The sequence below is a fragment of the Pleuronectes platessa genome, chromosome 3, assembly GCF_947347685.1.
Source record: "Pleuronectes platessa chromosome 3, fPlePla1.1, whole genome shotgun sequence".
Classification (NCBI taxonomy): Eukaryota; Metazoa; Chordata; class Actinopteri; order Pleuronectiformes; family Pleuronectidae; genus Pleuronectes; species Pleuronectes platessa.
In genome coordinates this window covers 6,761,787-6,784,392 of record NC_070628.1, presented here as the reverse complement: position 1 = coordinate 6,784,392, position 22,606 = coordinate 6,761,787, and the positions used below count along the sequence as shown (strand labels likewise).

Genomic DNA, 22,606 nt, shown 5'->3' with positions numbered 1-22,606 from the left:
TCTCTGTCTCTCTCTCGCTCTTTCTCTCTCTCTCTCTCTCTCCCTCTCTCTCTCTCTCTCTCTCTCTCTCTAGTGTCATGTTTCCCACTTCTCTCACTTCTCTGTCTTCACTCCTCTGCACCTGACGCTGGAGACGTCGCGCTGCAGAGTCCGGATCACTTTGTTTGGACCTGGTTCTCTGTTCCTGAAGTGGTCCACAGATCAGGGTCAGTGTTTGGATTAAATACAAAATATCTGCGCCCTCCTGAAGGACCAGGATTCATGAGGAGAGGGGGTGTAAATGGAGAAGTTCCTGCAGATCGCTCCTCACTCCCTGGCTCTGGTGCTGTCTCAGGTCTGCAGGGGGGATGAAGAGGAGAAGAAAGATGAAGAGGACTCGCCATCATCATCATCGCCACCACCACCACAACCGCTCTCGGTGACTTCACAGCATCGCACCGGCTACGAGGTCTTCGCCAGTTTCAAGGCCGTGAACATGCAGCATTTCTGGAACCAGGCTCTGACGCGCGCCCTCTCCGAGATCCTGTTCCTCGGCTGGATGGACGAACATGTGCTGCTGGTCAAGGGCCGAGAGTTTCATCTGCAGGTGCTCAGGAACGGCTGGACCAGGAGGACGCTGAGGCCCCCGCTGGGATTTGACATCAAGTGCATGGGTGGGTATGTGTGGCAATAACAACAGCACCAGTATAACCAACTGGGAGACGTGAGTGTAAAGTTGCACAGGCAATGAGGAAAAGTTCAGGAAGTTTGTTTAGAGGACATGATGGAAGCTGCTTGGGTGACACAGGCTGAACTCATTCTCTATATGTAATGTCTCCGGCTGTAGGTTTGACTCTTGACTTATATGAGACTAGTAATTGAATTTGAAGGTCTTATAAATAGACCTTTATAAAGGAACAAGGAAAACAGCATAACCGAGGTTTACAGAGTTAATTATCTATTTCCTATTCCTGTGCATTGATTGACTTTCTGCATCAGAAACACAGACCTGTAAGAAGAGCTTTACAATAATGTGACATGAACATCGTGCTTATGACTTTCAGTTTACTCATGAAGATTTGATATTGATATTTATAAGCAGTATCTGTCACTTAGAGAGGCTCAGATCCAACTTTTTCTCCAATACCTCAAATAAAAATATCAATATGGACTATAGATAAAGTAACTGCATAACTTTTTTCGAATTTAAAACCTGAATCCCTCTTTTTAATCATTTTCACGTGCAGCCAACAATCTACCAAGAAGGAATTTTTGCCATTTAAAGTGAAAACACGATAATTTACACTCATCATGATTAAAAGAACTGTTTCTCATTGTTGAACCAAAAAGAAACAGACAGCTCGAGTTCCACTCACTTGCTTATTGTGGAGCTTTCCAGGCCTCAGCTATGGATGTTCTCAGCTCGTGACATTTCATCCATGCTGACTTTTTCTGTCCTAGTTTGCGAAGCTGTTGTGTTTGATATTCTCAACTTCTTCTTTTGACGTATTTAAGTTGTGGTTCTTCAGAGTTCTGCTGGTTGATTCATGCCACAGCACCTCTCTAATTGTTGGTTAATTCTGGTGATCCATGCTAGACCTAACATGACACACCGGAGGTTTGCTTTTTATATAAAATCCTGTCTGTGGGTGATTATAGGAGTCCCTCTGATGATGATAGGAGTTCAGGCAGCATCCAACCTTTTAATCTCACCCACTTTGTTCAAGGTCTTGATCTGAGTTCTGATGCAAGTTCAACATTCCCACGATCAAACTCATCCTCTTCTGACAAGGCCATAATTCATCGTATGTGCTCGAACAGGTTTGAACGACCTGAGTCTGTCAGCGGGTTCAGTCGCTGCACTCATCATACTGGCCTCACAACTTTCTGTATCTGTGTGTGTGTGTGTGTGTGTGTGACTGTGAGTTTATGAAAGAAGCGTACAGATGTCATAGATCGTCTTATTTATGTCTTTTTCACAATATGATTTCGGTTTAGATCATCTATTAATAAAGGAGGGATGATGATGATGATGAAGATGAAGGAGTTATATATTTTTATACTTACTTGTTCAGTCCATTGATCATTGTATGAAGCTGAATGACACACTGCATTCAAACAAAAGCATGGCCAGTAGCATTAATGCATTAGCCCCACATTTGGAAGGGACAAAAGTAAAATTACTAGGATTTTTTTGCATGACAGTTTTCGGTTATTTTATGCAGCAAATGCACTTTACGTATACTATAAAAAGAAAAATAGTAATATTAACAATGGGTTTGTATATTGTGTTGCTCGTAGAGTCACAGAGAATCATACACGGATTCTGCAGCTCCCCTGAACTCTGCATTTTAGTGTCTTTCAGCTCAGCGTTTTGTTTTATTCGTGGGTTGTATGTTGTTTCTGGCAGCAACAGGTGGTTTTGTTTCTTAGTGACGAGCTGGTAAACACAGTAGAGAGTTCAGCAGCTGAAGCTCATTCCCATAAGAGTTGGTGCAGACCAAAACTGAGCAAAAAGGACATTGTGTTTCCTTTTTGTGTGTCAGTGTTGTGTTGACAACACACCGCACTGCAAACAGGGGAAACAAGAAATTCTGCCGTGTGCATTTTGAAGTACTGTTACACATCTTTAAATAATTTCAAACTGATTCCTCTCAAGCAGGAGTTTTGGATTTGACAGTTTGGACTTGTGTCTCCGTCTGCGAAGGCAAAACATGGTGCACACTCCTAAACTCTTCTATGGCTCTGTGCACATATTCATATGTCCTCCTCTGAGCTGCTAGATGCTGATTGTATAGAGAAGCTGCTCTACCTTATGGTCTGTTATAGTCCAAAGTGAATCTTAAAACCGATTGTGATGGTGTGAAGCAGATTTCCTGTGTGTCGATCCATCAGAGGAGGTGGCGTCGCTTCACGGACACTACTGAAGCAAACACCGATAAGCTCTGGAATGTTTGTCTTATAGCTAATAACTCACCACACTCTATAATGCCTAAACCAACACAGCTTATATGCTGTTGTGTGAATTTTTTTTTTTTCACAAGTAGGCCCATAACCTTGTATAGATTTTAGCTCAGAAATCTGTTTGGATCAGAACCACTATTGAAAAGTGGTTTTGTTGTGTTGCATTGTGTGTACCAGTCAGGAGGTGTTCATCAGACTCACCTGTGTGTGCAGTGACCACGTTGGGCAGCGTAATAAATCTTTTGTTTATTAGTAAGCTCGTGTGAAATTAACTGGCAGTTACATTTAAACCATTATGCCTCCTTGAAATCACCAGTGTGTCAGATCACTGTGGAATCCGTTCAGTTTAAAGCATCAAGAAGTCTCATACTTTCATATTTCCCTGAGAATTGATAAAAGTACACACATGAAAACCATTATTGCATGGAAGTTGTGTGGATCATTTTCTAAGTTGTTGTGTCAAAACTCAGTTTACACACATAGCACAAGAGCTGCAGTTTCACCTCGCCCGGATTATCCACCAAACCGCCAGAGAATGTTAGATCCGGGCCGAGACCCCCCCAAAAAAACCCCAGCTGGATTAATACATTTACACACAAGTTGTGGATTTTCAACTGTGTGGAAACAAAGTGTGTGTTTTTAATACTGACAATTCAATCTGATTAACTGAGGGACTTTGTATCCGCTGGCAGCCGATACACAAAGGACTGGGAGGAGTGTGTGCTCCCGAGGAAGGAAAAGTGGAGCATTTGTGCAGGAAAACACTTCTGCACTGCATTCCCTGACGTAGCTGACTGCTCCACTGGACGGAAAGGGAGGGTCCCCCCGCTGAGGATCGGGGGACATGTTAGACATAGCTAATAGATCAGGATGTGTTATAGTCGGCTTGTTGTGCTTTTGTCTTTCCGCTCAGTGTCTGGCCTTCTGGCCCGGAGAGGTGTGTTTTCAGAGATGTTCCACTGGAGGGCAGACCTCCAGCAGCCAGTGGAGGTCGGTTGAGGTTGTCACAGGTCACACATCCGCTGGTGCTGGCCTGCTCATAGTGGCTAACTGCAAACACAGCAGGTTATTATCACCCAGATGTCCTTATGTTCATATATTCAGCTTTATTCCAGTAAAGGTCCACATCACTATCAAAATAATAAAACTAAATATATATGGAGCAATATAAAACTAAATTCACACTTTAGAACTGAATTTGTTGTGTGTGACTCGTCCATCTCAGAAGCAGGAACAAACACAGTATACCATATGTATATATAATATATAGGATTTATCATGCATGCAGGGTTTGTTTTCATATTTTATTCATAATAAAAGTTCTGACCGGTATTAGGGAACTTAAATTCATAGGCTACGTCATAATGTTCTGTTTGCATACATCCAACCTGCTTTAGATTTGACTCCGAGCTGATGTACTGCACCTGAAAGACATTTGTTGAACACAACACAACGACAACACAATGTATCATCAATGTCAGCTAGTCGTATGGCACTGTAGGCCAATTAGCAGATGTTAGCATGCTAACACGTTGGTATTTGTATCATCAAAAGATTGTAAGCTAGTAGAATGAAAGTGCCGATGCTAGTTGACTCTTGAGCCACGATTAGGTGAACTGCCATTACCTTTTGTTCGTTCACCTTCCCCTTGAGGTTGAATCCTAACAACTATAGTCGGCCTCGGACTCTTCCAGTGTCAAGTTTAAGATCAAAGTACTTCTATAACTATTGATGTTTTGTGTTCATTGCTATATTAGCAAATGTTAGCATGCTTTAACCTGCTAACACATCAGCAGGTGTGCGCGTGTTAGCATGCTTACATTTGCTAATATAGCAATTAACACAAAATGTAGCTGACGTTCCCATTAGCCTCAGCTACATTTTGTGTTCATTGCTATATTAGCAAATGCTAGCATGCTTGAACCTGCTAACACATCAGCAGGTGTGCGCGAGTTAGCATGCTTACATTTGCTAATATAGCAATTAACACAAAATGTAGATGACATTCCCATTAGCCTCAGCTACATTTTGTGTTCATTGCTATATTAGCAAATGTTAGCATGCTTGTACCTGCTAACACATCAGCAGGTGTGCTCGTGTTAGCATGCTTGTGTTAGCATTTAGCTCGAACCCAAGCTGCGGCCCAGTACAGAGCTGCAGCTACTCACTCGGTCTCGTCCCTAACTAGGTCATGGACTCTTAAGACCGTGACGCTTTGTAAACCGAGGCCTCGCGGAGCACATCAATAATAAATCGTATTAATCTCCTCCAGGGTTACAACGTACAACTTATATTTAGCACCAGGTTAATTGCTGGATGTTTTTCTCAAATGATCAATGAATGTTAAAGATTATCGTGAAAAATGTTAGCTAAAGGTCCCGACAGCGATTGTCGTCAAATCAAGACATTTCATTCACTGCCGTGTGTGTCAAGGAAGAGCTGCAGATTTGAGAAGGTGAAACCAGTGAATGGAAAATGACTCAAACGCTCAATCAATCAATTATTTAAACGTTTGCTGATTCATTTCCTGCCGATTGTTTACTCAATGAATAAGCTCATCGTGTATATACACTCTCAATGCCTCACACTCAATGTAAACCAGGACTTTTCAAATAGAAAGTATTGAATCGTGGTCCCTGTACATCGATGGCCTACATGCAACGTATATCTTTTGAAGCGTCTCCACTATCAGGACGCGATACTCCCCCCCCCCCCCCCGTTGGTGTACTTGTACTTTAACGGAGCGTGTCGAGAGGCGTCGGGTTTCCAGCGGTGCCGGAGCGTTGTCTCCGTCCTTCCCTCGTCTGCTTGGCGTCTGTCTCCTCTCGTCCCCGGCAGCGTGGCGTCTGTCTCCTCCCGTCCCCGGCAGCGTGGCGTCTGTCTCCTCCCGTCCCCGGCAGCGTGGCGTCTGTCTCCTCTCGTCCCCGGCAGCGGGCTCTTTAAGGGAACGGCCACTCGGAAGGTAATGGCTATGAGATCATCGGCTTGCGTCGTCATGGCAACAAAGGATGTTGCAGCACTACTGAGAAATAAAATGGCCGGCGCGGTGTCGCTCTCTCTCTCCCTTCCCTCCCTCCCTCCCTCCCTCCTCCCCCCCCCCCCCCCTCTTTCTCTTTGGTATCAGTGAACTGGAGCAGATTGGTTGTGACACCGTGCCCCCCCCCCCCCCTACCCCCCCCTCCTCCGCCTGTGCCCCCGTCCTGCCCTCTCACTTTGCCCCATTATTCTGTCCCTGCAACTGTCCATTCACACTCCACACATGTGAGTCAGCAGGAGTCTGCGGCGGCTGACACTCCGGACACGACTCAGGGTGATGCTTCTTTTGGGGGGGGGGGGCTGGGGGGGCTTCTCTTTCCTTTCCTATTGGGAGTTCAGCCGCCGTCCACACACACACACAGTGAAGTTACAGGGAATCAAACCGAGGGGAAGCACTGATGATGCAGGGAAGCACAGTTTCATAACGGGGCCCCCTCGGATTGTGGCTGGTGTAGTTTGGGTCAGGTGAGACACAAAGGAGGAAGGAGGAAGGTTTTGAGGGGCCTCCTCATCCTCTCTGGAGCAGAGGGGGTGAGGGAGGGTGAGGAGGGGTGAGGAGGGAGATTTAGCCACAGACTCAGACCTCTTCCATGAACAATCCATTCAGGACTGGATTTGTATTATTTATCCAAATGTGTGTGTCTGTGTGTGTGTGTGTGTGTGTGTGTGTGTGTGTGTGTGTGTGTGTGAGCTGATATCTGCTCTCCTCTCTCTGCCTTATGCATGTCCTCGATCTCTCTCACTCTCTCTCCCTCCCTCCCTCCCTCCCACCCCCCACCAACTCTCCCAGCCTCAATCACCCAGACACAGACGCATGCATGCTCACGCAGGATCGCGCGCAGCAGGCGGCCGCGCGCATACACACACTCACTCTCTCTCTCTCTCTCTCTCTCTCTCTCCCTCCTTCTCTCTCTCTCTCACTTACACACACATACTCACACACACCCTTCCTGGAGGTGCTGGGAGCAGCTGCAGCATTAGCTTTTGAGAAAGAGGAGTTTGCATCCCCCCACCCCCCCCCACCACCAGCCCTCCCTCTGTGTTAATGAATGGATGCTACGGCGATCGGCGCGGGAGCTGCGTCCGTCGGATCGCGGGAAACGGTGGATATCTATTCTTGAATTTATTTATTTATTTATTTTCTACGCTCTCTCCATTTTTTTCTCCTCCTCCTCCTCCTCCTCCTCCTCCCGCTCCCTCTCCTCCTCCTCCTCCTCCTCCCCACCCCTCTCCTGGCGTGCTGTTGTCGAAAAGGACGATGGGGTCTTGCGCTTGAAATCGGATAAAGATGGAGGTGAACGTGGCGGCTCCGGAGCTCGGCGTACTACGGAGGTTCCTCCGCGCATGAGGGCGGATGGAGCTGTGGTTTCTGGGCTTTTTCCAAGCGGGATCTTTTGTATTCGTTTCTTCTTCCCGGGGATCGGGCCGAGCTCTCCTGTGGTGAATTGAGCTATTGTCGAGGACTGGGCCTCTGAAGCTTTTTTTTTTTTTTTTTTTACATCTTTGACCATCCGTCCATCCCCCCCTCCTCCTCCTCTTCCTCCCGCCATTCCTCCTCCTCCCCCCCTTCCTCCTCCTCCCCCCTGCTGCGCTCCACTCAAAAAAGGAACAAGTGGATCCCTAAACTGAAATCTCCCCCTCGCCGTCCTCCTTCACTCCCAATGCCCCATTTCCCTCATCTCTACCCCTGCTGCCCCCCCACCACCACCTCCTCCTCCTCCTCCTCCACCACCACCACCACCACTCTCCTGCTCCCTCCTCCCACATCAGAGCGGCTACGTAATGTGCCTCCCTACGCATGCAAATGGGGATGCTACAAATGGTGGCTGGGACTGATGCCGATGAAAGGGTGATGCCTCGCGCAATCACCTCCACCTCCTCCTCCTGCTCCTGCTCCACCGCCGCCGCCACCTCCGCCGCAGATCAGCCCGGGAGAAGAGCCCAGCAGCCGAGGACCACCGCCCGCAGTGTGCACACGCTCGTTTGCAGCTCGCAGCCCGTGGATGTGGATGAGACGCGTGCGTGAAGGTGCACACTGGTTCCTGCCATGTCCGGTGTGTGATCGCTCTACCGGGACGTTCTTACTGATGCGGGGGAGGCACTGAGCCTGAGGTGGGTCGACCTCCCCCTGCACCTCCCCCCCCCCCCTTCCCTTCCCTCCCCACCTCCCTCCTCCTCCCGCTCCACCGTACCCCCCGGAAGCCCCCCCAGGGTAAAGGGGTCACGATGAAGAAGACCCGCAGCAGCAACGTGCGGCGGGCCTGGCCCAGCTCGGAGCTCGCCGAGCGGCCGCCGGAGCACAACCTCTCCCGGAGCGAGAAAGACATCCGTGTGCAGAAGCAGCATCTTCCTCCCCCTCCTCCTCCTCACTTCTCTCCGTCCCCGCCGAGCTATCGTGTGCCAGGTGAGTCAGACACGCCCACCCGGACAGGCTCCGCCCTCGCCACGCAACACAACCCAGGTTGCGGGCACACGCTTTTGGTTCCTGGGGTCAAAGGGCAGAGTTCAGAGTGGACGATATTCACTGATCCCTCTGACTCCAGGACACATTCCTCCATCGACCCACGTCACCCTAGAAAACCCCACTTGTTCACGCATGTCTATTTCTACCATCTACACCTTTTTGTACAATTTGTAATGTTTTCCTGAATTCCCAAAAGGCCGGTAGTATTTCATTTGTCACGTTTGTGTTTTATGAGATTGTGAAAAGGGCTTCGGGGCCGTCTCATATCACGAATGGGCCATTTTAATACACATATTCCATCTTTCTGGCCTCGTTGTACCACTGCAACCCCATTCCTACACTCCATGGAGATTTGTACACTCCAGAAAAAAACCCCATAGTACTGGTAGTATTATTTTCTTCTCCACCGATGCGCTGGCAGATTTATCTTTTTTTTTCATGTTTACCAGGAACCAAGCAAAGCCTTGTAAAGCCACATAAAGCTTAAACGGCTGTGATACTAAGCAGAGATAACGTCATCGTGTTGCTTAACCGACCATTCAGCTGAGAGCGGTGAGGAGGCAGGGCCCTGCACACGCAGCACAGGTGAAAGGGCCCACAGCCCTGATGGACAAGAACACTCTCACATGAATCACGTTCAACTGCTGCTGAATCCTAGAAGACACGAGCAATTAGAATCACTGACAGATGCAAGTGAGAAATGGAAGACAGGTAGTCAGAGTTTGTGCTGTGTGCTGTGTGGTTCTCTGCCGATCACCAGATTTAGGTCAAAGGAGAGGGTGACTGCTGCACAGATGCTGCAGCGGTGGATTCAGTGCGCTGCCTCACAACCTTTCAGCAGGGCAGATGTTTCCTCTCAGAGGGGCTCGGAGCCGGGCCGGCTGGTTGTAGGATGATCTCACTTCTCACTACTGCTGACAGTAAAGCCAGCTTAATTCAACAAAGGCTACAGAGCATTTCTGCGTGTAAGCTCCGAGCACGGAGCCAAAGTCGCTCATATTCCGTTTCATTTCAAACACTCTGACTCGCGTGAGCATCAGGGCTCCCGTTTGTCGGAGGAGATCACGTGAGTGGGGAGGAAGATTCAGGTGATCTCACACTACGGCTGCTGCAGCAGCAGCTGCCTTGTTTTGCTAGCCTACGAGAAACGGGAGGAACGAGAGGCTAAGGAAGCAGGGGGAGGAGGGGTGGAGCCGTTCCAGGCGGCGTGCAAACTGCTGCTGTTTGACCATTACATCATAGCTTCACACGCTGCACCTGCTGTTCATTCATGATCTAACAGTTCTCCTCCTCCTCCTCCTCCTCCTCCTCCTCCTCCTCCTCCTCCTCCTCCTCCTCCTCCTCCTGCAGGTGACGTCTCTCCGATCAGTATGTCGCCCATCAGCCAGTCACAGTTCATCCCGCTGGGGGAGATCTTGTGCCTGGCCATCTCTGCTATGAACTCTGCCCACAAGCCCGTCAACCAGGAGGCTCTGGTGGAGCACCTCACTGCCAGCTTCCCAGGTACCACCCTCTCTCCCTCTTCAATAAAGTTAAATCAAGCTATTGTTGTGTATCTAAACTTGGTTTGTTTACCAGATGTTTAATAATCGCCCCTTTACTAAATGAGCACAGTTATTTTGTCTATTTTAAACACCTCTACTGGAGAGGCCAGCTCCAAAGAGCAAAGTCAAGATCTATCTCACTATTCAACTGTTCCTGGTTCAGAGACTAATCAGGAATTGAGATGTATTAGTGCGTTAATCTTACAAACCACTTTAGAATGGTTCAGGAGGAATAGAGCTCAAACAATTGGTCAAATAATCAAATAATCGATCAATAACTATTTTAAAAAGCAGCGCTGCTTCTTGCTTTCTTCTCTCTCTACGTGTTAAACTGTTGGTTGAATAAAACAATCACTGTTTTTTGACATTTATAAGACAAAGGATTAATCGATTGAAGCCCTGAATGATGGGATGTTGAATCCTCGAAGCAATGTTGGTGAAACAAACTAAAATGTACTGACACACCGTGACTCACTGTCTGATCGTCCTCTAAGATTTTCTAACTGTAAATTCCATTCTGTTGTTCTTTTTCTTCACAATTGACATAATAATGTGGATTTATGTGACAGTGCCTTTGATACGAATATTTATGATTCTCTACGTTGTTGATCCAAACCTTTATCACTTATTCTACAATAAACAAAAACAACCAGAGCAGCATTAATTCTTCAATTATCAAAATCGTCCTTTAGTTATTATTATCTTATTATCTCTCATAGTGAAGCTGAGGTTTTTTTTACAAACCTCACCAGACCTTTGTGATCACAGATCTCACAAAGTGCAACATGAATATTTCTTCCTTTTTGCTTTAGTTTTTTAGGATCTGGGCTTTTTTTTTATTGTCTTCAAATTGTTGCTATATTAAACAAAATGATCACAATGTAAAGTTATATGTTGCATCATTCCTGTGTAAAATGTTTTTTACACAGGGGTGATGTAATGTCAGGCAACACATGGCCTCACAAGACTGGTTATGAATGGTGTTGAGTTAATTCACAGGTCTGAAACTGGACTGATTGGTTTATTTATTCCAACATGGATGAAATGTCAGATCACGTCCTGATGTCAGTGTAATCGTAGATAAACAAACACACATGGTCATATGGGTGTGTGTGAGCTGAGGCAGAGGTCAATCAGAGAGAAGGAAAAACTACTGATGTTGTAAAATAAGCACAAAATATATCAAATTTTCCAGTGGATTATAAAACAATTTAAAGGACAATTAAAAGATTAAAAAAATCACTACAGAGCTGTTAATAAGATCCCCACCGATGTGTTTTATCTGTGTCATGGTGGCACAGCCGAGTCATGTTTTAACAAACTGAAGTTTACTTAATTATGATATAAGTGAGAAAGAAGGCACTAATGTTCCTTTTATACAGATGTCCCTGAACCATGTCTTTCAGAAAGAAGGTAGCATGAGATATCTAGAATATGTCAACGCTGGTGCATTAATAAAAACTTGGCAGCTTTGTTTTGGAAATTTAGTTCAGGGTTGGCATCGTTTGGCTCAATTCAAATATTGGAATAGAGGAAAATGTGACTTTTTTCTGTGATGTTAAACAATACGACAGAAAAGCTGCTCATCAGAGGGATTTTACCTCTATTTCCATGAAAGATCTGATTTGTCAGGTTATTTATACTCTGATCTGTTAAATCCCCTAGTGATCTTTTAATAATCTGTTAAAAGCTTCTTATTCACATCATAGTAACTTATACTAGAAGTTATATTCCCTTAATGACCTGAAAGAATAAAGGACATTTCTTACTTCACCCCTTTAAATATTCTCCACCAGGTCTTATTTACTTCAAAAATAACCAGTCAGTCATTATTAGTTCAATTAAAACGACTTTAACCATATTTGAACCACTAAAGATTGTTTATGACTTTTTCTTTTAATCTTTTTTAAATGTTTTTTTTTATCTCAACTCTTCCAAGGCAGCAACAAATTTGTCAAAACTGCCTGTAATGAAACTGTTATAATATATCACACTGTCTTAAGATGAGTTTATAAAGCTGTGTGTGACTGTGTGTGTGTCCTGCAGGCGTGCCTACACCCAGCTCTGAGGTTCTGCGACATACCCTGAACATGCTGGTGCGAGAGAGGAAGATCTACCCAACTCCAGAGGGCTACTTCATCGTCACTCCCCAGACCTACTTTATCACCCCCTCCCTCATCCGAACCAACAACAAGTGGTACCACCTGGACGATCGGCTGCAGGAGCGCCAACCGCAGCAGCAGCAGCAGCAGCAGCAGCAGCAGCAGCCTCAGCAGTGCACTTCGCCTCCGTCTGGCAACGTCACGCCATCCACTCACCTGAGAGAGAGGCCTCCTCGGAAGAGCCACGGTGACTCATACAACTCGTACCGGGACGAGCCCGCCAGGCTTCACGCCTCTGCGCTCCAGAGCAAGTCACCGAAGGAGCACCGGGGAGATTCGTATCAGAGTAAGCCACCCAAGGACCACGTGGGCGGCGGGGAACCTCAACCGAGCACGACGGCCAAGGAGCACCGAGGAGAACCGCCCTCGTACCCCCACCCCCCGCTCCCCTCCCCTCCTGTCCAGCAGAAAACGCCAACTCAAGAGCCGGCCGACAAGAGCAAAAGCCTCACTTCTTTCGCTTATAAAACTGACACTCTGACCAAAAAGAAAGAAGGAAGTGGTGGCAGCGGAAGTGGCGAGAAGCAATCCAAGAGGTTTGGACTCAGACTCTTCAGGCTGAGTTTCAAGAAGGACAAAATGCGGCAGCTGGCCACCTTCTCAGCCCAGTTCCCCCCGGAGGAGTGGCCTCTTCGTGACGAGGAGGTGCCGACCACGCCCATTCCCCGCGAGGTGGAGATGGAGATTATCCGCCGAATCAACCCCGACCTATCAGTGGAGAATGTGGCAAGGCACACGGCCGTGATGAAGAGGCTGGAGGAGGAGCGTACGCAGAAGAACAAGGTGGGGTCGTCGGCCCAGCACAGTGCGCGCAGCAGGAGAGGGAGGGGCCACCGGAGGGCTCCACACGGTAAGTCCCGCTCTCATAGCAAACCCCGGACCTCCAGGGGAGACCCGTCTGAGGGTTCGAACTGGGACCTGGTGTTCATGGAAAGAGATTACCGCTTCTTCAGCCACTCGCTCGTCCGCTCGCCTCGGGAGGCCATGTACACGTTGGAGCGCAGGCGGAGCGGTGGCGCAACGTACCTGGTCCACAGCAACCCCAACATCACCGAATCGTCCTGCCCCGTTACCCCTGAGTGGGACGTGTCTGGGGAGCTGGCCAAGAGGCGGACGGAGATGCCCTTCCCCGAGCCGTCGCGCGGGACGTGCCAGTCCAGAGTGCAGAGAAGTCACAGTCACAATCAGGACAGGAAGTCGCGTCACGAGAGGTCCGATCAAGCTAAAGAGCGATCTCGGTCAATGGACAACTCCCTCAAGGGCCTGTCGCTGGGCGCGCCTGAAGACTTCGACCCCAGTCTGGAGGAGCGTAGTCACTACTACACTGATGATGGCACCCTGCGAGCCACACAGAAGGCCTCCCACTACTCAAGGATCATGTTCTCTGCTGCTAAGTTCCACTCTGACTTTAATGTGCCTGATATGGGGAAGGGGAGTTTGGACGAGTCCAGGATTCGGAGTACAATAGAAAGGAACAAAAGCAGAGACAGCTTGCCTACGTACAATGAGCTAATGGGACTTTCTCCTAAGCCCTCAACAGATGAGTACTTCCAGTGCAATACGTCAAACGAAACAATCCTAACTGCCCCTTCGCCTCAGGCAAAATCAGAATATGACACATTAACCTCATCAGGGGGACTCCGCAAGGGCTCTCCGGCTGACCGCCAAACGCCTCACCTCACCTCTCCTCACACGATGGAGTACAAAGAGGACCTGTCGGCAGCGAAAGGACAGAACGGCTCGGTGCGACTGACGCCGAGCCAGACGCCGGAGCCCGTGCAAAATGCCCGTTTGACGCCACACCAACACAACGTGGATCCCGGAGGGGGAGGAGGAGGAGGCAGCATGGTAATCAAGAGGAAGGAGATCTTCAGCAAGGACACTTTGTTCAAACCTCCACACAATGCCTTGTCCACAGGCTACGTGGACAGCAGCTACACCAAGTCCGGCACATTGCGGAAAGCCTCACATGCCAAATCAACAGAGGCCCTAGACAATCCTGAGCCCCAGCAGCCTTCCAATTCAGCCACTTCCTCCGCGTCACCCGCAGTTTTACAGGGCTGCTTAGAGCCAATCGTCCCCTCCGCCTCCTTTGACTATTATAATGTATCGGACGATGAGGAAGAGGAAGAGGCAGAGGAGGACTCGCACAAAGAGTTGGCGACGACGGAGGACAACAAGGACCACGGGGAAGGGGGTGGGAACGGCGGTGGTGGCGGCGGCGTCGGGGAGGGAACCATGCAGTGGCTCCTGGAGCGTGAGAAGGACCACGACCTGCAGCGGAAACTGGAGACCAACCTGACCTTACTCAGCCCCAAGGAGACGGAGAACAGCAGCATTCAGAAGTCGGCCCACTCTGCCCGTCTGGACAGCATGGACAGCAGCAGCGTCACGGTGGACAGTGGATTCAACTCCCCCAGGTACGAACGGAAAGAAATCACCTGTGTGTCAAATAAAACGACAACTTATGGTGTGTTTTAAATTGATCAATTGTAAATTTTGCTGTCAGAACAGGTATTTACACACTCGTGTCAAGGCCAAATAATCAATTTATTATTTGATCCACCTATTGAGCTGAAAGTGTCTTCACTGTGGCTGCTGATGCTCCCAAAGTGGAAGGATAGACCCGCCCATCACAAAGGAGGATAAAGAGGCAGATTTGTGTATTAAATGTCTGATCTAGGTCATGGTTACATAAATCAAGTCTTTGGTTATTTTAAATCCATGATCACAAATCATCAAACTTTGGTTTGTACCCGTTTCCGTTTAAAAAATATTTGGAGCTTATTTATTCTTCTTTCGTATCGTCCTCATATGTCTTTAATTAACCGTATTTATGTAGTTGTTTCAATGGATTGTTTTTCTTTTACCCTGTATCTTATATAATTTTCCTTTTCCTTTGTCCTTTCGATGTGTATGTTTTTTTGAGTTGTATTATTATTATTATTATTATTATTAACATGTATAGATGTCTTATGTTACATATTCTAGATTTGAACACTGAATACGCAGGTTTACTCTGGATATCATGATTTTTTTAAAGCGTCTTTTAAAGCCTTTTTCCAGGTGTACTACATTATCACATAAAAAGCAGGTGAATCTCTGCTGAGAAAACATTTCCTGAAATAACAATATCCAAACGTCCACGGTTCAACTCTGATCAGGGACCATTTAACATGTCACCACCTCCTCCTATGTTTCCTGTCCACTTCCTGTCCACTCTTCTCTTTCCATAGAGGTACTGGTTTCATCCCTTAAACCACAGTCCAATAATAGTTGTGACAGCAAAGTCCACCTCACGACTCCACTTCCAGTTTCTTGTTTTCAGTAAATGCTGTGCAGCAGTTTTACGCTCACACTCCACTGCACCACTTTCCAAAAAAGAACAGAACCAAATCTGTAAATTTAACTGTGTTAATCGTCACAATCTGATTCACAGATTTTACTTTTATTACAAAGATTAAAACCTTAAAAAATCTTGCATCAACGTCAGATTCAAGATGCAAAACAATAAATCTGCAGCCAAACAATTAGGTGACCGGAGGAGAGTGCAGATTTACACCCCCCCCCCCCCCCCCCCCCCCCACCCCCCACCCCCCCAACAGCCACATTTAAATTCACTGGATACAGATTTTAATTTGGATCAGGATCAAATTGCTCATAGATATCAGTCCACTAAACATGCAGGACTTATTTTAATCAAGGATATGAATTATTTGTTTGAAAGATCAAGGAAAAATTCAAATTCAAAGGGTTCTTCCTTGAGCCGCATCACATCCTTCCACCAAGTTTCATGGAACCCGTCCTCTAGTTTTTTAATCCTGTCAACAAACAAACAAAGAAACAGAGAAACGGACGGGGGGGGGGTGGGGGGGGGGGGTAAACGTAGCGTCCGTGGTGGAGGTGACGACATCAAATCTATTGGTCGCTCTAGAACAGAAAGTTAAAAAGTTACTTGAGTTGTGACAAATGAATGAAACAGCTGCTCTGAAGCTGCTGGATGTGTGAATATGTTACTGTTTGTGTTCATATGCTGTTTATGCTGCCACCAAGTGACAATTCCGTGGTATTGAAGATGCTGTTATCTAGGTTTCTTTTAAAAGCGTTTTTTTAATCTTAGTAAAAGTTTTTTCCTTTGCCAAAATCTGCTTTTACATCATTTTAATGCATTTTTGTGATTTTCTTTCTTTCCTGCCAAGCTCCACTTATACTGCTTTTGATTTCCGAATTTCAGAGGTTATTATTAAATCACGGTGTGTTTTAAAAACCTTTGTTTCATCTCTGTCGTGCAGGACACGCGAAAGCCTCGCATCCAACACATCCAGCATCGTGGAAAGCAATAGACGGCAGAATCCGGCACTGAGCCCCGGCCACATCGGCACCAGTGGTATCGGACTGCCATTCAGCTTTCGCGCCATCCCAGAGCCCCCCCACCACGCAGCCTGAGAAACTCCAGAAGCCGCCGAACTGCCTGGCCTCCATCACCAGCGTCTGACGGGCAGCAAGGACTCAGACCGGGGAGGTGGTGGAGGAGAGAGGGAGCGAGTAGGGGAGGGGGGGGTTTCACCATTCTGATCCTCGCAGTCCTCAAACATCACACACACACACACACACACATACGAGCATACACATTGAAGAATAAACAAAAAACACGCACTCATGCTCTCCCCACACACACACACACACACACACACACACACACACACCTACATCTTCAGACTCCTGAGAATCCATTTACTGGGACTGTTACAAAAACAGGCATGGCTTCAAGAGACTGTTCCCACAGCTTCAAGAACTTTAACTGCAAAAAAAAAAGAGACGAAAAAACGACAGGACATCAAGAGCCCAGCGGGTGAGGACACCTGCCTGGAGTACTTTGAGTTTGGTGACATGGACTCTAGTTTGGCTTATATCAAGATTCTTGATTATTGGTATTGGAAAGTAGTAGACTATAGGATTCAAGTTACATTTGGAAATATCAAAAAAACTTTTTATATTACTTAACAATACATGTCCAATTAAATGTTCTCCTTCCTGAAATAGCGTCGAGTTCTTCAGGACGATTCAATGTATCAGCACAAAATGTCCAGACAATAACGGTTGATCCTGAGAACAACGAATGACAGATATAAAAAACATAAATCAGCTCAGATTTGTGTACCGCAATGCAAATGATGTATGTATACTCGATACTTTTGATATCCTAATTATTATAATGGTGGTATTAAAGATGCTATGTGACCAAAAACCTGATGTTTGGAGAGAATGAGCTGCACCTCACGTCTGCACATCACAGAACATCCCAGCACCAGGTCCCACTGGTTCCGGAGCTTTTCATCCAATCCAGAGGTCTTCCTCAGCAGGTTGGGTCTTCCCGGTTATTGTGGTGATGCCGATGGTAAAACTACTGTTTCCAAGCAACTTTTCAATTAGTTGTCTCTGATTGATTTTGAGTCTCGAGCGTCATATCAACAGTTTGAGCTCTGAGCCTCTGTGTAGTGTCGACAAGGTGAATTCTGGGAACTGTAGGCAGCTGCACTAAACTCAGCTGGTTAGAGAAGTTTTTGTTTCTATTTCCATCAGTTAAGAGTTCCTAAGGAATATCGCTAAATACAGATACAGATGTGTCATATTTTCAGGTTTTTAAATAATTCATTTGTTCGCTGCAGCCATGGTGCACTATGGGTATTGTAGGCGGATGAGTAAACTGTGTCTACAGTTGCTGCAGAAGCACTTTAAAAGCTCAGATCGATATGAAGTCATTTCTAATGATAGCAATTAAATTTCCATTTCATTTCATACATTAGTGGAAAATAGTTTACTGATGAACTGTTGACACTGGGGGTTTGTGCATTAACCACAGTGACCAGGATGTGGTTTCCAGGATGTGTTAGTGTGAAGACGAGGAGTGACTCAACAGAAGATTCATCTTTCTCACAGCAAAGACAGAAATGTGCTGGATCTTGATTCTCAGTGTGAAGATTTGCTGCTTTTCTATGTCGTCACATAAATTACATATACTTGCATATTGAACCCACCAAGAGATTTGAAAGTCAACTCGGGTTAGGAAGCGTTATGATGCACACTTCAACTATTCTATTCTACTATTCTAATCTTTTCTTGCAAACTTCATGCACTTGTGGATTAGACTGGGAACAATGGGACATTTCCAATGAGAAGCTTTTATTTCAACACATATTTCAACAACTGTTTTCATACATCATCAGCTTAATTTTGTGTAACATTGCTCCTACACCAAATACAGGTAAGAACTTTTCTTTTTGTTCCTAGTAAACACTTTGAGCAGCACAAGCAAGGTTTTGTTCTCCTCAGTGGTTTTGGGTTGATGGTGGAAGTCCCACTGGTGTTGATCTCAAACCTCAGTAGATAAAAAACTAAACGATTCCTAAAGAGAGATCAAATTCTAGGTGAAGTGAGATTGTTCTTGTAGTTTGGGTGAAGTGGCCCTTTACTGGGTGCAGTTCTCCGGACGACCTGTGTGTGGAGACAAAGTTAAAACACTGAAGTTGATCAAATTCAAAAAAGGGTTTGAATTCTAAAACGTTACACAACATAAACTCCACAATACTTTCTATAATAATAAAAACCCTCTCATCAGTAGTATTAAACAAACCTTTAGGAATGTAACACACGTTCAGTTTGGGTTTTGTGTTCATCTCAGCGAAACTCATCTTACCGTCGTTAATCGTAAGTAAAATTACTTGTAACTATTATACTAAAGTTTTATAATCTTTTAGGGGTGACTCTATATATATCTACGGAGCCCCTGAAGTCTCAAAAGATGAAATATTTTTAAAATCTTGTTAGAAAATAATAAAAAAGTTGTGCGCACAGAGTTAATTGTAGTAAAGACGTGACAGACAGACCAATGCTTTGAAGACAACACTAAGTTGCATTTATAGCTTTTAGAAAATAAAACTTGATGATCTGAATTTTCTCGATGCTTTGGTAGAAATCTGGTTCATAAAATAAATACATTGAGTTCACAAGATAAAAGACAGATGATCTTTTGGGTCTTCAGGGGCACCGTACATAGCACTGACCTTTGAAAAGCGCAAACGTGGCGCCCTCTTGTGGGTAACTGATGGTATGACCCTGGCCTGTAAGTACAAGTGTGTGTATGTGTGCGTATGTGTGTGTGTGTGTGTGTTTGTGACAACTGAAGCTCGTCACTCTGATCCTATAGAGGTAAGTGGTTTGTCCTCTATGTTCACATCGAATTTGAATTTCGACAACATCATAGTAAACAGATCAAGATTTTCAAATGAGAAGCGAGTAAAGAGAACACACAGGCGTCTTTTAATTGGATTTAATATTTCTCGGTTGAGATTTTACTTCTAATTAGGTCGGATTATAAACAACAACAATAAATCTTGATAGTCTTAACAAAATAATGATTGAAAAAATAATAAGGGTGTAAATTGATTAATTAAGATCTGATTGGACGATGCTCACATGCTGTCAGACCATGAGCTGCTTCTGCTGCTGATCTTTGTGTTTAATATTCTCCTGACACTTTCAAACCAAATGTGTTTAAATTACAAAGAGCAAAGAGTAAAGAGTAAAGAGATGTATCTAATCGATGTTGAACCTTTATGTGAAAACTAGAAAAAACATCTGAAAGCTGATAAATATGTTTTTTTCATTTGTGGCCCATTCATTTCAGAGATAAGGAATTATTTCATGATAAATCAACCTTTTTTAAGAAAACATGAAGAAGCAGAAAATTTTAAAATCCATAACAACTTTAGGAAAACTCCATCTGCTGAAGAAGATCATGTCACAGGATCAAAACTTTTTTGAGGAGGGTCAAAAGTTTGATAAAAATCCATCTTGAAGGTCCATTTACTTTTTTCATTTTTATTTTAAAGTAGAAAAACAGAAACATTATTTGGAATAATTGATCGATTGGAAAAATTTAGAATGATGATATAGTTTTTTTTAAATGTTAAATGTATAACCGGTCATTACTTTATTATTTAATTCTACTTGATACAGGGGAAACAATATTACAGGTGCCACCTCAACCCTTCATAGACTCAAAGAACTATTGTGTTGTAGAATTGAATTTCCAGGATTTGAAGGATGGATCCACCGCTGACACTCTATTTTCACATTCAAACCCGTAACACAACATGAAATGTAGAAACAACACGAGACACAGGTGCAGTTTATTTTTTTTACCTGTGTGTATTTTATTGACTGATGCAGAGGACGTCTGCTCAGCGTCTCTGAGCTACAGACACAGAGGTGGAATGATGAAACAGAAAAACTACAGTGGGTCAGGGGTCACCTGGAGCTTGGCACATACAGCAGTGAATGAGTCAACTTATTAACATGCAGCTTACACACACACACACACTCTCACAGACACACACACACACACTCACACATTGTTTCTCTACGATCTCCTACACACAACACACACTTACACATAATGAAGTCAACACAGAGACGACGCATCTGACACTCCTTTAACTTTACAACACTTTGCTTACACAGGGGAGAAGTGTGCGACCAGATACCAGGTGGGAAATGCACAAAAAAAATTGACTTTTGTGTATTCGTGGACATGTAAGCAACGTGTGTGTGTGTGTGTGTGTGTGTGTGTCTCTGAGATTAGCTACAAAAAAAATGACATGAACACACATGCACCGGTAAAACACACTATCTCACACTCTACACTTCCCATGTATATCTCTTTTAAATTTTTTAATTTGTCACGATGAAACCGTTCAGGATCTTCACACAAATGAAACACGCTGCCGAACAACGCAGCACGGCCTCGGCTGGCAGACGCTTGGGTCTAAGGCAAAGTTGTAGTTCCACAGGACTAGTGCTGCTGGTGCAGTGCAGTGGCCGTCTCCATTGGAAAGCCTTCATTCAGTCAGTCAGTGTGTGTTTTTTGTTGTATTATTTTAGCACCACGGGAATCGCTTCTTCCATCAGAATCCGGTCAGACAGCTGAGAAAAAATATTCCCTTTTTCCGATATATCCACTGGTAGAAACTAAGAATGGTTTATGATCACTGGGGTCGACGAGGAAGAACAACCATGAAAAATGAAAAGAAGCAGGACACACGACACAAAGCAAGGCTCGACGTTAACATCACAGATCACGTAGAAAGTTTCCATTTACAGTTTCTTTATCTTTTATTTATTTTCCGTTGCACCACGGTCGTCTGTTTTTTTTTTTTTAAGCTTTAAGCATAAAAAGGGCAAAGGATGGACCCCGGCCTTTTTGTTTGTTCTTTTCTCTGCCCACACACACACACACACACACACACACACACACACACACACACACACACACAGTAAACACAGTAGGCTTATACAATAAGACATGACGTAAAATCATCTGCAGCCGTTTTTCGAGCTGGGTTTGAAGAGACCAGTTCCCAAGGCAAAAAAATAAAAACCTCTGTTGTTCCGTCACTGAGGCTGAGGAGTCCGATCCCAGTACGTCGCCCAGTTCGAGGATCGAGGAGCCGGAGGAGGAGACTCCAGGTTCAGCATCCGCAGTTCACACCTCTGAATATGGATCTAGTGTGTGTGCGTGTGTGTGTGTGTGTGTGTGTGTGTTTGTAGTCTCCTGTTGTGCAGAGAGAGAATCTCAGCGAACTGATTGTCTGCGACCCTCTGAACAAAGGTTCGTCTGATGTGCGGTCGTGAAAAGCATATTTCCCCCCCGTTCGGAGAAACTAGAGTTGATCATCGTGTTGCGTTTTCCGGATGCGATGACCTGCTGTGCACCCCCGGGTGGAGACACATGTTCACGCGGAAGTATTGTTTTTCTTCCCCCACAAAAAAAAAACGTCCATGTCTCCACAAAAAAACACAAAAAAACGTCCACGGAAGAGAGGGGGGGGGGGGGGGGTGGGGGGGGGGGGACAGGCTGTACTTTTCTCGTTGCCATGGCGGAGGTCAGGGTAACAGTGGCGGGGCTGCATAGAGGTCAGAGGAGGTCACGGGCCCCGTGTGACATCACTTCCTGGTGTGGAGGCTCTCCTGGAACTTGGTGCTGGTGTAGCGGATGTGGAAACCCTTCTTGCTGATGGTGTCGTCGCTGTGGAAGCGGATCAGCATGGCGTCTCCGGGCGAGTAGATCCCCTCCCTGGGCTGAGGACAGGGGGGGGACAGAGAGACGTGAGAAGACGTTCCTCGGACACTCGAGTTCACACATCACAGTTTTAAACCCAGTTTCTACATTTTACATCACAGGAAGATATTCTGCAAAACATTCTGCTGCGTTTTGAGATATTTGAAAAATATTCCCCCTCTTTCCCAAACAGCCCTTACTCTCTATTCAGTCATGCATAATGTTATCAGCACTTTATTACAACTTTATGAACTTTAGAATTTGCTTGAGTCGTGTAACTTCACACACATTAACATGTTAGAATCAAGACACTAGTATTTCACACCGGTCAGTCGAT

At 45.5% G+C, this 22,606-nt stretch overlaps 2 protein-coding genes across 2 annotated transcripts in view; one reads left to right on the top strand and one right to left on the bottom strand.

The window, feature by feature from the left end:
- The first annotated feature begins 67 nt into the window (after positions 1-67).
- On the top strand, positions 68-17,189 carry stox2a (storkhead box 2a). The gene is made up of 4 exons (XM_053419303.1): positions 68-653; positions 9,794-9,946; positions 12,034-14,569; positions 16,442-17,189. The coding sequence occupies exons 1-4, from the start codon at positions 281-283 to the stop codon at positions 16,593-16,595; spliced, it is 3,216 nt and encodes a 1,071-aa protein (XP_053275278.1). The 5' UTR covers positions 68-280; the 3' UTR covers positions 16,596-17,189.
- Positions 17,190-22,073: 4,884 nt separating this feature from the next.
- The window catches only part of LOC128437237 (dorsal-ventral patterning tolloid-like protein 1), a 36,862-nt gene continuing 36,329 nt past the window's right edge, over positions 22,074-22,606 (bottom strand). The window contains 1 exon segment of the mRNA XM_053419302.1: positions 22,074-22,289. Coding sequence (XP_053275277.1) covers positions 22,155-22,289 — 135 coding nt within the window. The 3' untranslated portion in view covers positions 22,074-22,154.